Source organism: Adiantum capillus-veneris, chromosome 1 (assembly GCF_014529385.1).
Source record: "Adiantum capillus-veneris isolate H3 chromosome 1, ASM1452938v2, whole genome shotgun sequence".
Taxonomy (NCBI): domain Eukaryota; kingdom Viridiplantae; phylum Streptophyta; class Polypodiopsida; order Polypodiales; family Pteridaceae; genus Adiantum; species Adiantum capillus-veneris.
In genome coordinates, this window is record NC_140931.1 from 163,627,937 (window position 1) to 163,650,591 (window position 22,655).

General features: G+C 45.3%; 1 protein-coding gene across 1 annotated transcript in view; it reads right to left on the reverse strand.

Moving 5' to 3' along the window:
* LOC147465931 (vacuolar protein sorting-associated protein 32 homolog 2-like) overlaps positions 1 to 22,655 on the reverse strand; it is a 46,293-nt gene that overhangs the window by 1,833 nt on the left and 21,805 nt on the right. The window contains exon 2 of the mRNA XM_086522785.1: positions 810 to 909. Coding sequence (XP_086378911.1) covers positions 810 to 909 — 100 coding nt within the window. The remainder of the gene's footprint in view (positions 1 to 809; positions 910 to 22,655) is intronic.

Consider the following 22,655-nt stretch of genomic DNA (forward strand, 5'->3'; position numbering starts at 1 on the left):
CCTCTCTCTCTCTCTTCTCTCTCTCTCTCCTCTCTCTCTCTCTCTCTCTCTCTCTCTCTCTCTCTCTCTCTCTCTCTCTCTCTCTCTCTCTCTCTCTCTCTCTCTCTCTATCTCTCTCTCTCTCTCTCTCTCTATCTCTCTCTCTCTCTCTCTCTCTCTCTCTCTCTCTCTCTCTCTCTCTCTCTCTCTCTCTCTCTCTCTCTCTCTCTCTCTCTCTCTCTCTCTCTCTCTCTCTCTCTCTTCTCTCTCTCTCTCTCTCTCTCTCTCTCTCTCTCTCTCTCTCTCTCTCTCTCTCTCTCTCTCTCTCTCTCTCTCTCTCTCTCTCTCTCTCTCTCTCTCTCTCTCTCTCTCTCTCTCTCTCTCTCTCTCTCTCTCTCTCTCTCTCTCTCTCTCTCTCTCTCTCTCTCTCTCTCTATCTCTCTCTCTCTCTCTCTCTCTCTCTCTCTCTCTCTCTCTCTCTCTCTCTCTCTCTCTCTCTCTCTCTCTCTCTCTCTCTCTCTCTCTCTCTCTCTCTCTCTCTCTCTCTCTCTCTCTCTCTCTCTCTCTCTCTCTCTCTCTCTCTCTCTCTCTCTCTCTCTCTCTCTCTCTCTCTCTCTCTCTCTCTCTCTCTCTCTCTCTCTCTCTCTCTCTCTCTCTCTCTCTTCTCTCTCTCTCTCTCTCTCTCTCTCTCTCTCTCTCTCTCTCTCTCTCTCTCTCTCTCTCTCTCTCTCTCTCTCTCTCTTCTCTCTCTCTCTCTGTGTCAGTACAAATCCCTTCAAAATCCAGCTTAATAGAGCCCTAAATTTGATTTCTCAAGGTCAATGACAAACCTCTTTTATTTTTTGCCTTGGTATAAGCTTTAGCTTTCTCAATCTCCAATGAAATTTTCTTCTGTAAGACCGATTCCTTCTTTTCTAGCATCTCCAATGTCTGCAAAACTCAGAGCCTTAGTCCACCAATCAAGAATTTTATTTTATTTTTTCCAGTTTGTGGATGAGGAAAATTATGAAACAAGAACAGTTCCACAAATACAAGCCAAAGCATTGGAATGAACACACAACTGGGAAAACAAATTTTGTCCAGGCTTTGATTCCTCTTGTATCACAAACTCTTCACATGCTAGACTAAATGCCAGAAAAGGCTGAGGCTACCATTGGAAACAGCAGCACCAGGAAACTAAAGACTCTAGAGAGGCTGCCACTCGTCGTTGATATGTCGGAGACGGACAATGTAGAGTCTATTTTTGGGTACACCTATGGAGACATGGTGGTCACAACTTGCATTGTTTGCATGGTGTTCTCAGATGGATGTGCTGCTGGAGATGGTTGGATGTGGTCTATACCCTTCTATCTATTCTCCTCAGAAGGTGATGAGTTCTGTCCTATCTAGCCATGTGTGGCCTCTGTGTCGTGTGGAGTAGCTCTTGGCCAAAGGTGGTGATGTGCTGCAGAGCTGGACTTCTTTTCCCCACTTTCCACATAACCCTGGATGATGGTCCTGGATTCTTGTTTAGAAGGGAGGGTCATTCTGTTACATATCTGAAATGGAACAGTTGAATTGATGATAGTGGCTGCGATCCTCATCCCACTTACGCAATCGAACACCTATCTGTAAAATATGATTAGAAAAAGACAACGGGAGTGTCGTTTTGCTTGAGGCCTCTCCAATCCTCTTTCAACAAATCAAGATACTGCAGTGGCATAAAACGGCCTTGAGCTTGTCTTGGAAGTCGACCCAATTGAAAGATAGGGGTCCGCCATCCGAGGCATGCTCAAGGTGTGTGGCCACCTGTGCCTCTTGCCAAGCTTGATACTTACCATCATACTTACTAAATGTCAACTTCTCAGTGTGACTGGGTGGTTGGAGTCGCCGTCTCTACCTGGGCTACCTGATGACTCGTCGGCCTCTTTGGAAGCATCGACCCTCGAGGAGAGGAATTGATGGACCAACTCTTGCATGTGTTGGTCTCTCTGGGCTTCATGCTCTTGCTCCACGGGTACCCTCTTTTCTTCAACAGCTATACGCAGAGCTTCGCATTCCCTCTCTAGAGCCATTCTTTCCTTTTCGATTGCGGCCCGCTTAGCCTCTTGTTGTAGCATCATCTCCATCATACACTTCATCAGAGCCTCCATAGAGTTTGGTGCAATCCGTGGTGTAGATGGGGACGGAGGAGGATCTGGAAATGTTCCTTTCGGTGTAGGGACTTCTTCTTCTTCAATTCCACTTGCATCACCTTCATGCAAAGTATCCATCCCGCTTCTATGGATGACCATGCACTGAGTACTCAGGTACTTAGGGTACTTGGGTACCTGGGGGTACTTGGGGTTCTTGGTACTCGGTGTACTTGGGTTCTTAGGTACTTGGGGTTCTTGGTACTAGGTACTGCTTGCAATCTGCGTGTAAGAAGGCTTTTCTCTTACCCAAGCTCAACTCCTTCCTACAAGTGCACCCCTTGGCGGCCTTGCCTTCACACCAAGGTTGCTTTTTCCCACCTCACGTCGATTGGCTTGCCGCAATGTGCAAGGTCCGATCTCAATGAGTGGAAAAGAGGAACGAGGGGAGGCTAGACAAGCCCTTCTTTTATGGGTTAACTGTCACTCTTCGAAAACACAAATTAGAGAGATCGACACGCCCCAAGTGGTCTTAAGTTATGTGCAATCTCAAACAAGCAAAAAAAGATTTATATGGATCTCATGGCTTAATTGCCCTTAAGACAGAGCAATGAAGACGGAAGCACGCGATGGACTAAGGGTGGGAGTGGTAGGGACACAAAGAATCTTTGACAAAATAAATCTGAGAGGTTCTTTAGGTTCTTTTCTTGAGTGATGATACAGAACCCTACCAAAGAGCTCTCATACCAATGTAATGTGCAACGGAAGTGATTGATGGTGAATGCTCAGGATGAGTGCTCCGTGCGGTATCAAGGTTCCTTTGACTTCATGAGAGAGTTTGTTATACTCCATGAGAGATGTGCAAAGACTAGAGAGAGAAGAGAGAATGATACTATGAATGAAGGTTCTGTGAGGGATTCACATCAATAAAAGGTAAAGACATTGGTGGCCGTGAACTTTGCCAACCTCATGAATTGTACAAATAGCTTGGGATTTTTAATCCTAACTCAGTTATGATTTAGGCCACTCAACGGAGATCTGTAAGTTGGTAAATCTTATGTGCTTCTCCTTCTGATAGGTTTAAGCCCCCAGCCAAGATCTACAAGTTGCCTAGGGTTGGGAAAGGGAGTCGTAACCCTCTAGGTCTTCGGTGGTTGACACGTCAGCAGTTGTGACATCCCCTCCTTGAAAGAAGAGTAATTGTCCGCGATTATATCTGCAAAACAACTCAAGTTAAATAAAAAATATCCGAGGGTCATTCCGAGGGTAAATCCCGAGGGTCATTCAGTTTTCTCATTCCATATCGGAGCTCTTAATATTTTGGCATAGCAAAATTAGTCATCACACCCAGACCCGCGTTGATCTTTAAAGGGATGTCTTGATGCACTAAAGTTACATACCCAAGCAATCTCACCCAATTAGGAATATTCACTCGTTGACACATCACGATGCAACATAGATGCTTACATATGCATGTTACAAGACATATAAACAAACAACGCCGTTGAACACTCCTCCCAGACAAACAATCTTAGGCATGGAATCAACGATTACCTCCTCACTCCCCCCGCAAATAACCTAAAAAGGTATGGGCCATAAGCTGATACAACTAAACGCTCCCCAAACCCCAACCTACCTCGCTTGGAGGCTCCAAATACAACTAAACGCTCCCCAAACCATGAGTGCGTCATTCAGAGGTTTCCAGCTTACAACTAAAAGCTGCCCAGACCACTGGTCTGCATCGTTCATAGGTCTCACATCAAACATGAACACTCCTCAGAAAAGCCCGAGGAGAAGATATTCAGAAGGCAGCATCAAAAACCAAGCATTCTCAAATCGGCACCAAAACAAGTTCAGAAAGATCATTTCTATTTCAAATAGTATTGTTAAACAAAAGAGTATCTTAATACAAATCAAACTTAAATTCATTCGGGATTGGTTTCTATAACCCAGCCTGTACACAATAGAGAGCGGTACTATTTCAATTACCTATTAACTTTAAACAGAGCAATGAGAAGAAAAGAGAGCACACAAAGGCATCCAATGACTAGAATGTCACTGCGCACACGAAGACCGACCCCCTGTAGGCCCCAAAGACTCGCGTCCCTTTCGGTATTTCTTTATTCAATTAGGAGCAAACGATCCAGACACGTAGATCAAAGTCTCACAAAGCTATCTATAAACCTGGCGAGGGCTGAAACTGCAGGTTTTTGACCCAATTTCGACAACACATAATGACGCCAAAACACCTGTAGGTCAAAAGCACATGTCTAGGCCGGATTCCCTCACAATTTAGAAGCTTTTTGAGTTGTAACAAAATTTCAGCGCGTTGTAATTCCTTATTTTGTCACTTCCACGTGCCCAAAGCCCTGTACACGCATCCCGAGGCTTTCTCGAGGCTCCCCTGGTGCTAATATGCAGTTTAGGTGTGAAACCCTAAACCTGCAAAAAAAAACAACAGGTTGTAATTCTCTGTTTCGGATTCTTTTTAGCGAGCGAGCATGTCTACGTATGTCCCAAGGGCTCCCGCACGCAATAGGTCAGTCCCCCTGTGATTTGGACGAGTTTTCACACGAGAAAACTCTCCGGTTTTGCGATTCTTCGCGATGGAATTGTGCGTACCCATGGGGGATTAGCAATTAGATAATCCCATACCTATTCAAACGGCTCTTGCCTTGGCAAACGTGCATAAGACCCTCAAAACTGTACTTAGTCAACTGAGAAGCCCAACTAGTGGGACATTACCATATGTGCAAAGGGGAGAGAGAGATGCACGAGAGCAAATCATCGCGCTACATGAGACAAAGGAGAAGGCAAGCTTTCCATAAAAGCTGTGAACCTACACCCACTACTCACACACACACACACACAGTGTAGGTCATTTATATATATATATATATATCTTCATAATTTCAGAATAGTCTGAACTCACGAATTATAAGAGGGACTAAAGCACTCATAAAACTATAAAAGCAAGGGACACAAGGAAAGAAAAGAAAAAACAAAAACAAAAACAAAAACAAACAAATACATCACTTTGTTTGCTACGAAACAAAACTAGATAAAACAAAACATTATTAACTTAAAAAAAGTTTTTAGAAAAGGCATGCGTAAAATAAGTTGACGCAACTTACTTGGCTTAAAATAAGTACTCAACTTTAAGCAAAAAAAGAAAAGACATCTTAAAAACATAATCCTAGAAATCAAACTTCACACAAAAAACTTCTAAAGAAACACATTCTTAAGTCCTCAGGTAAGCTAAATATGACATCGAAAAACGACTACTACAAACCTACGAAGAGCAAAGATCCAAACTTGACAATATGTGACCTCAACTTCCCTGCTTGTCCAAACAAGAAGAATAAGATTGTCACAAACTGCTAACGTGTCAAAGCCCTGAAGAAGGGAGCCAACTTGCAGATGTCGGCCGAGGGGCCTAAACCCTAAGAAGAACAAGTAACAGAAGAAGAAGTCCAACCAACTTATGGGGACCCCGTCCGATTGACCCCAAGTGACATAAAGGATTAAGATAAAGCAGGACCCACACACACACATTGAAAATTGCGTAGCTGCTGATGACATGGTAGATTCTGTGTTTTGCGCTGGCTGATGACGTGGCAGGCTGTACGGATTTCTATGATTTACGCTGGCAACTTTTTGGCATTGCTTTTGCACCAGATGCTTTTGAGTTTAAAGGCTTTTCACTGTAAACTGATTTTGGGGCCTAGGGCCTTTAAATATGAGGTTAGGGCTCATTCTCTAGCATGCTTCCTAGCGAAGGTGCAGAGTCTCGAGTACCGGCTTGTATTGTGTTGATGCAATATAAAGAAATACCGAAAGGGGTGCCAAGGTTTGGGGCCAATACTCTCTGGGGTGGAATTCTGCCACTCCGTGTCGCGTGTCGTCTCTCTATTTCAGTTCAGTTGTTATTGAAGTGCTAAAAGTTTGTTCAGTCTGTTCTTTTCTATTGACACGTGGTGCTCGTCTTGTGACAGTGATATCAGAGCATCAGGCTTGTGCTTTTCTGAAAGCATACCGGTCTTGCATAAGAGTAGACAGAGCTATTGGAATTTTATCTGAGGTATCTTCGTGCTCCGACCCCAAATTTATTAGGCACTCTGACCCCGAATTTATTAGGCACTCCGACCCTTACTTCATCACGCATTGTGCGCGCTCCCATCTTCATCGCTGTGTCTTACAGGGCATAAGCCATAAAGAACCCAAGACTTAGAATTCATGGATTCAACAGAATACTTGCAATTTCTACTCAACGAGCTTCACGACATTCTTTCGCGGCATCCTCAGCATAATCTTTCGATGCTGCAAAGTTTTCAACAATTTTTGAACTACATGTTACCCCCTCTCATGCCCGAGGTGGTACCTCCTCCTACGGCACCAGAAAGTACAAGAGCTTCCAACCGGCAACCTTCTCAGACGTATGTTCCGATCGGGGGTCTTCACGAATATGGTGCAGCCATCTGACCCTGATCCACTGCAACTGCCATTGCCCCTGAAACCGGCCCGTAGGGCAGTAGGCGTTGGCTTTCACCCGAAATTCTTTACTTTAAACACACACACAGAGCACTTTGCAAAGAGAACCTGCGACGGGAGTTAACACTTGAATACACACACAGCTCGGAAGCTAGAATGCTCCGAGCAGACGCCGACAACCTGTAAGCCCCAAAATTGGCGCCCCTTTCGGTATTTCTTTATTCTTTAGGAGGGTAAACTACAAGGTAAGGTCCTGGGAATCCTTCACGTGTATCCACCTAGATACCATTTGATTTGGCCAAATTTCGGCAACATAACAGCCCCAAAACTTGCGCGAAACCAATTCCCCTGTTGGAACTCGCTTGCACTGGCGTATACCCTCTGATTCCTGTCCAAAAACAGTAAATTCAGCACGCTGTATTTACTGGTTTTTGCCCTGTTTTCAGCCCCAAACAGTCCCCTAACTGTCCTCTACCAGTGGGGCACGATTCCCAATGGTCCTAGCGTCCATATGGCTGAAAAACAGTGAATTTACAGCGCATACACAGCGCTGATTTTGCACCTGTACGGTGAGGTTATGACCCTCACCAGTGCCTGCTTTGGAGCAGCAGTTAGCTACCCCTGTTCCTGCTCAAGGAGGCTCTTGCCTCAGCACAAAAGCATGAACCCACACAACTGTACATCAATCAAATGAGTAGCCCTCTTGTGGGGCATCACATAACTTCACGTAGGGGAGAGAGAGAGCAATGTGTAGTGTGCAGGGCATCACTCCTAGCACCACACTGTACATGAGAGGGAAAGGAAGCACTCCATAGCTCTTAACCTGTGACAAAAGCTGAAATGAGGCCTCTCCCAGCATAAAAATCAGCGCCCATTTTTCTGCAAGAGGAAAGTTCACGAAAATGTGACACTTGGCGCATTTTCAAGCATTTTCCCGTTTCGGGTTCGCCGCTTAAAAATATCCCAACCGACGCGTCAGTTGACTTCGCAGCAGAGTTATAAAGTGTTCCCCTAGTCATACCGGAGGTAATGACGCGAACACATTTCACGGCCCAAAATAGCAGTTCCCTAAATTTTAGGAGATGCTTCCGTTGGGCTCCCACTGGTCTTCTGACCATCTATCCTCATTGGGACCGCATCCAAAAATGCAATGTGGCCCAACTGTCGGATACTTTTTGTTGGTAGTCCCACCTTGACTTTACGCCTTAATTGAGTTCACTTCCTAGTATCCACCAACTTGCTAAGTGCGACGGGGGACCTATATGATCTTGCTCTGAGCCTAGACATCCTCTTACCATACGAATTCCAGTGCCGACCACTTCCCGTCTGCGGGTGAATCTACCGTTCACATTGGCCATACAATGTCCGATCGTTTGCTACTTCAAAAAGAGGGTCTCAAAACAAATAAAATAAACCCCATTGGAAAGAAACCAACAACCAAGGTTAGCCATAGCCACATCCTTGTGACATGGTTAATAAATGCCACGTCCTCGTGACAGCCCCCACCTCCACCACCACCCCCACCGCCACCGCCACCACACTATAATGATTGGAGCCCATATGCATACCCTTATTATCCATACTTGGGATATACGCCTAACCAACCCTAGATTTCAAAGATGGCGGCATGACAGTGTCACAAAGTGATGACGTGTCTGCCCGAGAGCATGCGGGAAACCCTAGCCCTGACTGCTACTGAAAACCCTAATTCTGCAAACCCTAACCCTAAAACCTGCAAACCCTAGAATCTGCTAGAAACCCTTAACCCTAACCCTAACCCTAAAAGCAGCAGATGCAAATCCGAAAATGGCGCTGGCTGAATTGCGGCAGTTTCTCTGTTGCTTTTGCGTCAACTTTTGCTTTATTCCTCCACGCAAATTGTGTGTGTGAGAGAGAGAGAAAGATTATTTGCTTTATTTTATTAAAACTCTCTTGTGTAGAGAGAGAGAGAATTTTGCTTTTGGAACTGAAGCTTTTGGGGCTCTGCTTTTGGCATCCCTTGTAAACAATAAATAAACGGTTTGGGCTTACACTCTGCAGAGCATCTGGACGTAGAGTCTGAGAGTGAAACCCTAACCGCTCTCTTGTACTTTGACGTTAATTAATACATAAAGAAATACTGAAAGAGGCACCAGTCTTTGGGGCCAATATCTCTAGGCACGAAACTCCGTCGGGCCAGTGCAAGTCTATTGTGATATGTGAATTGTTTTGAAGTGGTTATTTGGTGCTGTCGTGATTGATTCTTGACTTGGAGTGTCCAAGTCTGTTACAGTGGTATCAGAGTGAAGAATCAGGAAGCTCTTTTGAAGGAGCCAAGGCCAACTTCTTTTCACTTGAAATTGGCGGCTCGATTTCGGATTACGCCCGACAGACTGACGCCACAAGCAGAGGTAGTTCGACTCGCACCCGGATACGGGATGTTGCCATTACACCAAGCATTGGCAAACTTCGTTTGCAATGACAGGGTGTTCAGGGCACGCGCGTGACGTTCTACTCGGAATCCCTTGGTACCACAAGAACTACGCCGTGGTTGACTACCGGGACGAGAAAGCGACTTTGACAAATGAAGGGATCAGAGATTGTACTTGATGAACTTCAGTTTCTTTACTCATTCTTTTGGGAGAGAACTGAACGATGGATAAACGTCGAATATGTTTTGACCTGAACAAAAGAACGCCAAGATTTTTCTCCACACTCATGCCGATTGCTTTTTAGAGGGCATGAAGATCATACCATTGATCTGATACCTGGAAGCACGCCACCGAACCGGCCACCTTACCGTGTGAGCCAAGCACTGAATGAAGAGATTATGAACCAAGTGAAAGACCTCTTGGAAAAGGGTCTTGTCCAGCCTAGTACTTCACCGTATTGCTCTCCAGTGTTGTTGGTTTTGAAAAAAGACGGATCTTGGAGAATGTGCATCGATCATAGAGCTCTCAAGAAAATCACCATCAAGAACAGATTTTCGATTCCTAGGATCGATGATATACTCGACACATTGCAAGGATCCTCGTGCTTCAACAGGATTGATCTGAAGAGTGGATATCATCATATCAGAATCGCGTGGGGAGACATCTACAAGACAACTTTCCAGACGACTTTTGGGTTATTTGAGTTTTTGGTGATGCCTTTTGGCTTCACCAATGCTCCTGCGACATTTAACCGGATGATGGACAGGATTTTTCGAGAGTACAGGCTATTTGTTGGCACTTTCTTTGATGATATCATTGTTTTCTCCAAGAATCAGGCAGAACACAGAGATAATTTGCTTCAGAGATACACTTTTTGGGACACATTGTCTCAGCAACAGGAGTGCAAATGGATCCGGCCAAGATAGACACTATCCGTGATTGGCCCTATTTGAAGAATGTCCATGAAGTTGGAAGCTTCTTGGGAATGTGTTCGTACTACAGGCGGTTCATTCGAAAGTTTGCAGAGGTTGCTTCCCCTTTACATATCTTGACACATAAAGGAGTCCTTTTCTCGTGATGATCCATAAAGGTGACTGCCTTTCAGACATTGAAAGAGAAATTGACTACGGGACCAGTTTTGACTTTGCCGGACTTGTAGAAGTCATTTGAAGTATATTGTGATGCTTGTGGTCGTAGTCTGGGTGCGGTCTTAATGCAAGAAGGCCATGTCATTGCTTACGAGAGCCGATTGTTCTCAAGGCCGGAGATGACAGCACAGATTTATGAGAAAGAGGTTTTGGCGGTTATCCATGCTCTTACTCAGTGGCGGCATTACCTACTCGGAGCGGATTTTACTGTCTTTACAGACCATCAAGTTTGTGCTATTTCTTGTCACAGAAGCAGCTTTCGGAAAAGCAGATGCGGTGGGCGAACATCTTGTCACAGTTTCACTTCCAAATTGTCCATGTGCAGGGACAGAAGAATGTGGTGGCAGATGCTTTGTCTCAAAAACCGTCGGTTCTGGCTATTTCCACGATACATCATAGGAGAGTCGAGGATATGGTCGACCAGTATGCCACAGATACAGATTTTGCAGACGTTTTCACACGGATACGGGATGGGTGCACAGAAATGTGCCACTTGGCACATTTACAAGGTATTTCCCATTTCGGGGTTGCCGCCTAAAAATCTCCCGACCGGTTGCCCAGTTGACTTCACGACAGTAATAAAATGTTCCCCTTGTCATTCCGGAGGTAATGACGCAAATACATTTTTAGGTCCCAAAATAGCAGTTCCCTAAATTTTAGGAGATGCTGCCATTGTATCTTTCTAGGTCATCTAACCCCCTTTGTACACTGCAGCCACACCCAGAATTGAAATGTAGCCTTTGTAGCAAAGGATTCCACTTTGGCTAACCATAGTCCTTGTCCAACCTTAGTGCTCTCTTGTCCTCAGGCCTGGACTCCTCTGAACAGTTCCACACTAGCTATGCAATGCAGGGCAGTAAGATTTCCCGAGGGGTGTTTCCAAAAAGTGAAAGTAAATAAATAATAAGAAAGAAATCAACAAAAAGGATAGATAGTAGTCAAACGCAGGTGACATACCCCCCTCTTGAAATCTCAAACGTCCTCGTTTGCATCTATGTCGTACATGCTCACAATCAACACTGATGTATTCAACACTTGTCAACACATGTACGACACATACATGCTCATTGTCAACCCTGGTGTATTCAACACCTCGTCGAACATGTATTGCCTGCGTGTGAACCCTGTCCCAATGACATAGTGGTAGCTTCGCACTCTGCCATTGCTTTGAGTCACTAACTTTCCAATGACAAAATGATAGCTACACATTTTGCCACTGTCTTATACTACACGTTGGACCCAGTAATACTTTCGAGCATACCCAAACCGACAGTTTAAGAATGCAGTTACACATGTACCCTTTAATAGAAGCAATTACTGTATCCTTGACAAACTGACAAGAAATACTCACTTCTATAGCACTAACCAAACTTTTGGACATTCCATAAGAGCAATTGCCAAACTGACAATCTGTACAGCTCTAAGATTCATGTAACAGGTATTTCATTTGAGCTCACTTTAAATACCATGTACATCATTTCTTTGAGAAGCCATTGTCACACTGGCAATCCATGTAGCTTTGAAACTCAAGGGGTCAAGGTAGGTTGCAAATCGAAGGCTTCAAGGTAAAGTGATAACACAGTTGGTGGCTTTGCAAGTTCACCTTCTTCCATCCACTTAGCATCCATTGGTGGATAGTTTCTGAACTTCACCAAGTAGCGCCTAGCAACCTTGCCTTTCACTTTTCTTTCTTTATGTGCCAAAATCTGTTCCAGGACCAAGATCTCGTCAAGTTCCTCGACTTCCGGCTGATCTTCAACTGGCATATCCTCTGGCATATCCTCTGGCACATCACCCACATAGGGTCTGAGAAGACTCACATGAAACGCATTGTGAATCTTCCAACTCTCAGGCAATTTCAGCCTATATGCAACATCATTGATTATGTCGCATACTTGAAAAGGCCCATAGTAACGCATGCTGAGTTTTGGAAACAGTCTTTCCTTGCCCTTCATCTTCTTTAACCTTGCCTTTTCAAAGCGTAAAAGCACCCAATCACCAAGTGAAAATACCACTTCACGACGGTGACGATCAGCTGCTTTCTTTTGCTTTGCCTGAGTCTTTTCCAAGGCCACTTTGACCTTCTTATACATTTCATCCATGTCCTGAACATACTTATCTGCTTCAAATATCTTGTCCTTTGTATACAGTATGGGAGGAACTTTCTTGCCACCTTCAACTATCTCAAAAGGTGCCTTGCCAGTTGATGAATGCACTGTATTATTGTATGCATACTCCACCAATGGCAAATACTGCTCCCACTTTCCTTTATGCTCTCACACATAGCACTTCAGCAGATCTAGGACAGTAGAATTTGCCTCTTCTGACTGCCCATCTATTTGAGGATGAAATGACGAAGAGAATTTGAGCGTGGTGCCCATATTCTCAAACAAGCCTCTCCAGAACAAACTTGTCGTGCGTGGATCACGGTCGCTAACAATCGACTGTGGCATGCCATGATACTTGAAAATATTGCTCATAAACAAGCGTGCCATCTGATCTGGCTTTATCTTCTTCCTGATAGGAATACAATGAGCCTGCTTGCTGAATCTGCAAATGATGGTCCAAATACCATCGTTTCATGTCTGCGTTCTCGGAACATCAAAGATAAAATCCATAGCAATACTTTCCCATGGTTTATCTGGAATAGGTAGTGGTTGCAATAACCTTGGTGCCTTTTGCCTGTCAAACTTGACCTTCTGGCATATTAGGCATTCTCTCACAAAGGCATCCACATCTCTTCTCAATGTAGGCCAGTAGAAGAATGTCTCAACCGCTTTAACTGTAGCATCGATACCACGATGCCCTGCATACGGTGGGAGATGACTCTCTTCCATAACTTTGCGTCGCAATGGCTTTGTGACACACAATCTGCCATGCATCATCATGAACCCATCTTTGAGAAGATAAGTGTTCATGACGTTGTCCATCCATTAGCAGTTCGAAGACCCTTGCAAAATCTTCATCATTTGCATACTGTTCCCTCATATCATCAAGTTCATGATGATAAGGAATTGACACAACTGAAATTTGTGGCTTCCTTGACAAGGCATCAGCCAAAACCTTCTTCTTGCCTTCCACATGCACAATCTGAAAGTGGAACATGGACAAGATATTTGCCCTCAGATAACTTTGCGTATGTCAAGAAGTATCGCAAGGTCTGATGGTCCGTTTGGACAACAAAGTCTGCACCTAGCAGGTAGTGTTTCCAACTTAAGAGCGCATGAATCACGGCCTGCAGTTCTTTTTCATAGACTTGCGTAGTCTTTTCTGGCCCTTGCAAGATTCTACTCTCATAGGCTACTACCCTGCCATCTTGCATTAGCACTGCACCAATGCTACTACCGCAGGCGTCACACTCGACCACAAATGACTTCCTAAGATCGGGCAACACAATGACTGGATCTGAAGTCATCTTTTCCTTTAAAGAGATTAAAAGCTGAAACCTCTTTCTGTATCCATCTAAAGGTGATGGCCTTCTTTTGAAGAGCATGTAAAGGTGAAGCAATCTCAGCGAAATTTCGGATAAACCTTCTGTAATAGGAGCATAGTCCCAAGAAACTTTGGACATCGTGCACCGTCGTCAAATCTGGCCATGACTTGATCGCTTCAACTTTTGCAAGATCCATTCTGACACCATCCTTTGAGACAATGTGTCCCAGAAAGTGAATCTCTTCCAGGAAAAATTCACTTTTCTTTGCATTGATGAGCAACCTATGACTGCGTAGCTCTTTGAACACAATGGCCAAGTGATGCCTATGCTCCTCTTCATTCTTTGAGTAGACTATCATGTCATCAAAGAATGTACCAACAAACTGCTGGTGTGGACGGAAAATTCTGTCCATCATCCTATTGAACGTAGCAAGAGCATTTGTGAGACCAAAGGGCAATATTAAAAATTCATAAAGGCCAAACGTTGTTCTAAAAGCAGTCTTGTGCACATCCTCTGATCTAATGCGAATCTGATGGTACCCACTCTTTAGATCTATCCTGCTAAACATAGCTACTCCTTCTAATTTGTCCAGAATATCATCAATTCTAGGTATAGGGAACCTATTCTTGATGGTATTATGGTTCAGTGCGCGGTAGTCGATGCACATACGCCATGAGCCATCCTTTTTCTGCACCAACAACACTGGAGAACAGAATGGAGATGAACTGGGCTGAATCAGCCCCTTTTCTAACAGCTCTTGTACGTGGCTCATTATCTCTTTCTGCTTAGCCGCAGTAACCCTGTACAGAGGCTTATTTGGTGGGCTACTGCCTGGCACCAAATCTATCGCATGGTCCTCGGGTCTCTCTAGCGGTAATTGAGACGGCAATGAATCGAAAAAACAGTCACTATACTGTTGTAAAAACATTGACCTTTCTTTATCTAGCACAAATAAATTTGATTCATCACAATCTGACACTTCACGTGCAAAAACCAAGTACGCAGAAAGATGCTTTTTCATTACAGAAGTAATAGCAGAAGCTGATACAGTGGGAATAGACTCCCCTTTAAGCTTTACATCCAGAATGTGAGTCTTTCCCCTGCTCTATACAGTGATCTTTTTGTTGTAGGCATCCATGATTCCATGTACACGAAACAACCAAGGAATACCTAACAACACATCCATCCGTCCAATGGCATGATGTAAAATTCTTCAACATCTACATAGGACTAGATATGTAGGCGCAACTTTCCAATGATGGGTGTGACAGCCTCTGTATGGCCAGGACATGCCAAACCTGCCTCTGCTATATACCCCATCTCTTCAAGTCTGATTCCCAACTTTGAAGCCAATTCTGGGGAAATGAAGTTGGCTTTGGCACCTGGATCAAAGAAGATAAAAACCGTTTGATCCCTGACCTTTCCCCATGCTCTGCAAAGCTCACTTGCATCTGAATTTGGCTTGTCGCCCACCATATCTGGCACTAGACCAGCCATGGGCTTCTTTCCTTTCCTGTCCTCCTTGTCTTCAGAATCAGCTGGCCTTTTCTTTGTAGGACAATTGTAAGCAATGTGGCCAGGCTGCTCACAGATAAGGCATTTGTTCTCTGACCTCGGGACCTTCTTTTGCTCTTCCGACTTGCGAGGAAAACGTCTTTTCCATTTCTTTGTTGGTCCCTTTTCTGATTCAGCCGTAGCTTTGCCTTTCCCTACGTTGGCGGGCTCCTGAGTCCCATTAGGAACCTCATTGGGAACGTGCTTCTTCGCTGAATTTTTCTTGGCTGATCCTTCCTTGACGCCAGTATTGAATTCACAATCTTCTCCCTTGAGCAAACCATTGCCAATGTTTGCTACCTCGATGAGCTGCGTCAAAGTAGTGACTTTGGTCTTCGTGCAGTACTTTCTCAATCCTTTGGGTAGGCCACAACAGTATTTTTCAATCTGTTCTGTCAATGGCACAAACCTATAGGAAGTTACTGGAAGTAGAGCTTTCCAAAACTTCCGATTGTAGTCATCGAGATTCTTGCAAGTGGCAGCATTAAGCTGGTGCCATTCTGTCATGACATCTGCTTCAAAGTCATCAAATAACCATGCTGCTGCAAAAATCTGCTTGAAGTAAATCCATGTGGACAGAGCTTACCCTTGCAGCAATAAAGTTGTCCACCATTGTCCCGCATTCCCTGTCAAGAAAGTGGCTGCCTTGCGGACCTTTGAAGCCTCTGTAAAGTTTCCCCCTACATAGGCCTTGTCAAACTGCTGGAGGAATGAGAGAGCCTTCTTCCTGTCATCAAACCCTGTAAAGGTCGTGAATGTCACACCTTTGCCACCTTCTTTGTACGGAGTTGGCCTCTCCAGAGGCGTTAAATTGTCATATGGAAGTGACTTAAACATGGGAACATTGTTAGGGTGAATTTGTGTTCCCTGACCTAGAAATGCCATATTTGTAATTCCAGCCATACCAAAATTTGCCGGTGGCATCCCAAATTGGCCCCGAGTGCTTTGAAACCCTGGTAGCATGCCCGTGACACCATACATGGGGTTAGGCATCATCGTTTGAGCACCCCCGAATACTGTTCCTTGCATGTAAAACTGATTTCCAGGTGCATGACCAGCCATGCTCTGGAATACCGATCCACCTCCAAAATAGCCAAGGTGTACTGAAGGTGGTGGGAAGACTTGTTGCATAGCCTGTAGGTTGCTTCCTTGCCCATTAGAACCAGCTATAGGCTGCTGAAAAGTGGCTGGCTGAACTGGTACAGCTTGGAAGACTGGCATCTCAGCCACCTGTTCTTGCACCTTAGGCACAGGTTGTGGAGACTGCATGTTCTCCGTCAAGTGTACAGGTGTTTCCATTGACTCTGCAGTATGAATCACCTGTGCTCGAGCCTTAACAGGCTTTTGAATATGATCCAGTGACCCAACTTACTGAGACGGAAGAGGAGGTTGCAGAAAGGCTAAAAACCTCGGGTTCTGCATTACTTGTGTGAACATAGCCACAGCAGTAGCCAACTGGGTCCTGAATATATCATCATCCGTCTGTGGTGGTCTTGAAGACTCACCGACTTCATGTGTCTGTTGACCCTGTGAAGAGGAAACCTCTTCACTCACATCATATGGTCTGTCAGCCATAATTGCAATTCCATGTGTCTGGTCTATGATCCCCTGTGTCTTCAAGCCCAAACTGACCAAGGCTCACTTCTATGGGAAAAAGTGATTTAATCCCGACGATGGAACCATGAAACCGGCCTGTACTTTCAAAAAGGGCGGTAGACCTTAGACTTTAACCTTATTTGCTTTCACCCATTTAATTTGTCGCCCACTTTACCTATACTTTCAAGACACAACAAAGGGGAAAGGGATACAGGCTGCTAGAATGCACCTGTATGAGAAGACCGACACCAGATTGGCCCCTAACTTAGGCGCCCCTTTCGGTATTTCTTTATTGTTTAAAAGAGGGAATAAACGTTGTGGTTCCCTACAAGCTGCCCCGCACAAGCTTGGCTGAATTTCAACTGTTCCGGCCCGATTTCGACAGCATAACTGTACTAGGACCCTTCACAGTCAATATTCCCACGCATTGAATGACTTTCCCAACGCATACGGGCACTTTGCAAAACCTGGCGAGAATCTGCAGCACGCTGAATTCTCTGTTTTCAGCCCCGAAAATGCCCTGTACAACGGTCCCCTCACGTCCCCGAACCTCCTGGGGGTATTAGGGTCCGTTTAGGGCCAAAACCCTAAACCTGCAGAAATACACAACAGGCTGTAATTTACTGTTTCAGGCTCCATTTCGCGTGCCGGTCGCATCCGAAGCAAGTCCTCGAGCTCCCGCACTTGTAGGGCTACTTGCCCTTTGAATCGGACGAGATTTCTGGCGTGAAACCTCTCTGAATTCACCTGTACCTGCGGGGGATTAGCCGCTAGCTAATCCAATACCTATGCACGAGGCTCTTGCCTCGCCAATCGCGCATGAACCCACACAACTGTACATTGGTCAATTGAAAAGCCCACTAGAGGGGCATAACATACTGCCATAAGGGGGAGAGAGGGAAGTGCGTAGCGTGCAGGGCATCACTCTTGGCACCGCACTGTACATAGGAGGGAAAGGAAGCACTCCATAGCTCTTAACCTGTGACAGAATCTTGAAAATGAGCCTCTTCCCTCTAAATTCAGTGCCACCTTCTCTTGCATGAGAAAAGTGCACAGAAATGTGCCACTTGGCACATTTACAAGGTATTTCCCGTTTCGGGGTTGCCGCCTAAAAATCTCCCGACCGGTTGCCCAGTTGACTTCACGGCAGAGTAATAAAATGTTCCCCTTGTCATTCCGGAGGTAATGACACAAATACATTTTTAGGTCCCAAAATAGCAGTTCCCTAAATTTTAGGAGATGCTGCCATTGTATCTTTCTAGGTCATCTGACCCCCTTTGTACACTACAGCCACACCCAGAATTGAAATGTAGCCTCTGTAGCAAAGGATTCCACTTTGGCTAGTCAATGACCCCACTTTGGCTAACCATAGTCCTTGTCCAACCTTAGTGCTCTCTTGCCCTCAGGCCTGGACTCGTCTGAACAGTTCCACACTAGCTATGCAATGCAGGGCAGTTAGGGTATTTCCAAAAAGTGAAAGTAAATAAATAATAAGAAAGAAATCAACAAAAAGGATAGATAGTAGTCACACGCTGGTGACACTCTCACAGAGAGTCAAAACTTGAAAGCAAAAGCATTCTCTCTCTCTTTCTCATATTGTAGAGAAAAAGCAAAATTTGCGTCGCTCATCATTTTCAAAAAAATTTAATAGCCACCGCGATTTCCGGAAATTAGGGTTTTTGGCAAAAATTAGGGTTTGCAAGAATTTTAGGGTTTCTGGCAGAAATTAGGGTTTCTGTTGTCCGTAGCCACGTCATCACTTTGTGACATACCCCCTCTTGAAAGCATTGTAATCGACCGCGATTACGCCTGCAAAACCGACAAAAGCCATAAACCGTCTTAGCAGACACTGACTGTTAGTACCTACGTACTAGGAACACACATCTAGCACATGTACAAAATCGACAGTCACATCACACGACATCACAGGACATCACCAGACATCACAGGACATCACAAGACATTCAACATTCATTCGGATCTTAGACCATGATTTATCGGCAATGTAGCTAGCAATCACATCTAGGTCCGATCGGGACCTCAACGATGTCCGATTGACTAACCCCTATTGCAACCATGTCTATTCGAGATCAATCAAACCAAAATGCTACAGTCATTTCGTCTATCAGTTCCTGCACTCACAAGAAGTCAAGAACAAATCAGTATCATTATCAGGAATTCCATTTCATAAAGTCATCCGGCAGAATACTGTCAGCTCTCAGTATCCCTGAAGCTCAAAGAGATATCAGTGACTTTAGTATCAAAATCGAGGCATCTGTTGACAAAGGAGTGGAGTGACTCCCCTCTTGTGCATCCCATTGCACCAACTCTCCGGCCAAGCAGAATTCTGGGTTCCGTTTGGAGTAGACTATGCTAAACCAAAAGCATCGAGGTAAAGTTTCACAATCCGAGGAGTATCTGCTAGGTCCTCCTCCTCCATCCACTTCGCATCAAATGCAGGAAAGTTCTTGAACTTAACCAAGAAACCGCCTTCGGACTTTACCTTTCTTCGTATCGTTATGTGCCAAAATCTGTTCATGAACAAGGATCTCCTCGTTTTCTTCCACTTCGGGTTGCTCATCAGGCTCCCCATCATCAGGCACATCACCCTTAACAGGTTTCAAGAGACTCACATGCAATGCATTGTGAATCCTCCAAGTATCTGGCAGTTTCAATCGGAAGGAGACATCATTTATCTTGTCAGTGATCTGGAAAGGCCCGTAGTATCGCATACTAAGCTTTGGAAAAAGCCTCTCCTTTCCCTTTTTCTTTCGTAGGCGTGCCTTCTCAAAACGTAAGAGCACCCAATCATCCTCCTTCAATTTCAAGTCGCGACGATGGCAATCCGCTACCTTTTTCTGTCGTTCTTGAGACTCCTGCAAAGTCTCGCGAACCTTGGCAAAAGCCGTATCCAAATCTCGCGAATATTCATCCGCTTCAAATATCTAATCTTTGTGCTCAGGAAGGATAGAACCTTCGCTGCACTTTCAACAATCTCACATGGCGTCTTCCCCGTCGAAGAGTGTATTGTGTTATTGTAAGCAAATTCCACCAAAGGTAAGTTCTTTTTCCATTGAGTCTTCTGATCCGAGATACAAGACTTCAATAAATCTAAAATCACTGAATTGGCAATCTCAAATTGCCCGTGAGTCTGCAAGTGGAACAATGATGAGAACTGCAACTGCGTGCCAATGTTCTCCCAAATTGCCTTTCAAAACAAACTCATAAATCTGGGGTCTCTGTCGGAGACAATCGTCTCAAAGGCGCCATGTAATCGGAAAATCATCGTGATCATTCTGTGTTCTCGGGAGATCAAAAATGAAATCCATTTCAATACTTTTTCAGAGGCGGGTGGGTATGGGCAAAGGCTTTAACAATCCCTGTGCCTTATGCCTGTCAAACTTGACCTTCTGGCATACTAAGCAACTGCGCACAAACTCTTCCACATCCTTTTTGAGTCTCGGCCCAAAGAAGTATCTCTCTACCCCCTTCATGGTGGTAGCAATGCTGCGGTAACTCGTAAAAGGTGGACAGTGGCATTCAGTCATAACCTTTTCCCTCAACGGTTGTGTAACGCACAACATAGTCTTTTTTATCAAGTAGCCTTCCCGAAGGGAGTATCCAACTACTGTCTCCCCATCCCGTATCCGTGTGAAAATATCTGCAAAATCTGTATCTGTGGCATACCGATCGACCATATCCTCGAAGCTCCTATGATGTATCGCGGAAATAGCCAGATCCAACGGCTTCCGAGACAAAGCATCTGCCACCACATTCTTCTGTCCCTGCTCATGGACAATCTGGAAGTGAAACTGTGACAAGATGTTCGCCCACCGCATCTGCTTTTCCGAAAGCTGCTTCTGTGACAAGAAGTAACGCAAACTCTGATGGTCTGTAAAGACAGTAAAATCCGCTCCGAGTAGGTAGTGCAGCCACTGAGAAAGAGCATAAATCACCGCCAAAAGCTCTTTCTCATATATCTGTGCTGTCATCTCCGGCCTAGAGAACAATCGGCTCTCGTAAGCAATGACATGGCCTTCTTGCATCAAGACCGCACCTAGACTACGACCACAAGCATCACAAAATACTTCAAATGACTTTTGCAAGTTTGGCAAAGTCAAATCTGGTCCTGTAGTCAATTTCTCTTTCAATGTCTGAAAGGCAGTCACCTCTGTGGGTCCCCACGAGAAAGGTACCAGAGTTACCGGGGAACGGCATTTTAGGGCCTTGGAACGCCGGAACGGCGTTCCGACCGGCTGGAAGTTTCTGGAACGCGTCGGAACGGAACGGCGTTCCGGCTGAAAGCTGTCACCGGAACGGAACCACCAGAATGAACTGGAACGGGCCGGAACGGCCTCAACGGCAGTTTTTGAAATTTAAAAAAATGACTGTTGGGCAGCCAACGGCCATTTTCAGCAGTGAAAAAAGTATATAATGCCCCCCTCCTCCCCCATTCTTCACACACTCATCAAGCCTCAAGGCCCATTCTCCCTTGCTTGAGCCTTGCTCTCAACTCTCAAGCCAAGCTCATTCTCCCTAGCTTGCTCTCAACTCTCAAGCCATAGTGTGGCCCCGCGGCATGCCTCAAGGCTCAAGCTCTCAACCTCTCTCTCTCTTGGGCTAACTTCTAAGTTCTAACCCTCAACTTTCAAGGCTCAAGGCTCAAGCTCTCTTTCAAGCTCTCACGGAATCAAGCGGCAAGCCTCTCTCTCTCAAGCCCTCTCTCTCTCTCTCTCAAAGTTCAAGATCAAGCTCTCTCTTTCACGGATAATCCATCATCCATGGCCTCTTCTTCTCGTTCAACCCCCTCTGTTCATGCGGGCAAAACTCAAAAGGCGAAGGAATGGTCGTGGTGGGATGAAGTGACCTCGGAGGGCACCTTGTCGGCGGCGGGAGATTCTCGTGCATGGGGATGCAAGCTATGCTCTTACACGCGGAAAGGGGGGCATGACAAAGTGAGGGCACACTTTCTTCGAGTGCCGGGACATGAGGTGAAATTTTGTGCCAATGTAACCATCGAGAAGAGGAAGGAGCTCGAGGAAAAGGATCGGCAATTCAACCATAAAGCCAAGCCGGCACGCAAAGGTATTGATCCAAAGACCCTCATTTTCCCTTCTTCCTCTCTACCCGGTGTAGGTGTTGGTGCATCTTCAAAAGGTCCAATTCGTCGCCAAAAGACCCTTGCCACCTCTTGGGACCCAAAGAAGAAGGAAGAGGTGGATGCGGCCGTGGCCCGATTCTTCTATCACGACCATATCCCATTTGCCGCAGCGAGGTATGTTCATTGTTTTATGATTCATCAATCTTCTCTCTCATTTCTTCCGTTATCGTCGTTTCCACTTTTTTGATACTAACCTCTTCTATGTTTGATCGAAATAGGTCGGAGTATTGGAAAGTCATGGTGCAATGGATAGGAGAGTATAGCACCGGCTATGTGCCGCCATCTTCAGAGGCTCTCCGAACCACCTTACTCGATCGAGAGAAGGCTATCGTGGAGCAAGCAACCCTCAACATTCAACGTCTTTGGGCAAAACATGGAGTTTCCCTCATTGCTGACGGGTGGAGCGATACAAGGAAGAGATCTATCCATGGTCTCGTCGCATACTCCAGTGGAGAGATGTACTTTGTGCACTCTCATGATGCCACTGAGAGTGGCAAGTCCGCCGATGTCCTCTCTGCAGAGTGGACAGCGGCCATAGAAACCATCGGTGAGCAACACGTGGTGGCCTTTGTCACAGATGGGGAGGCATCAAACAGGGCAGCAGCAGCTATCATAGAGGGCCACTATCCGCATGTGACAGTGTGCTTTTGCATGGCACACTGTTTGAACAATCTTCTAAAAGACATCGGCAAGCTAGACTGGATTGCTCCAGTCATTGCTGATGCAGTGAAGATGGTTACTTTCATCAACAATCACAACTTGGTTCGGAGT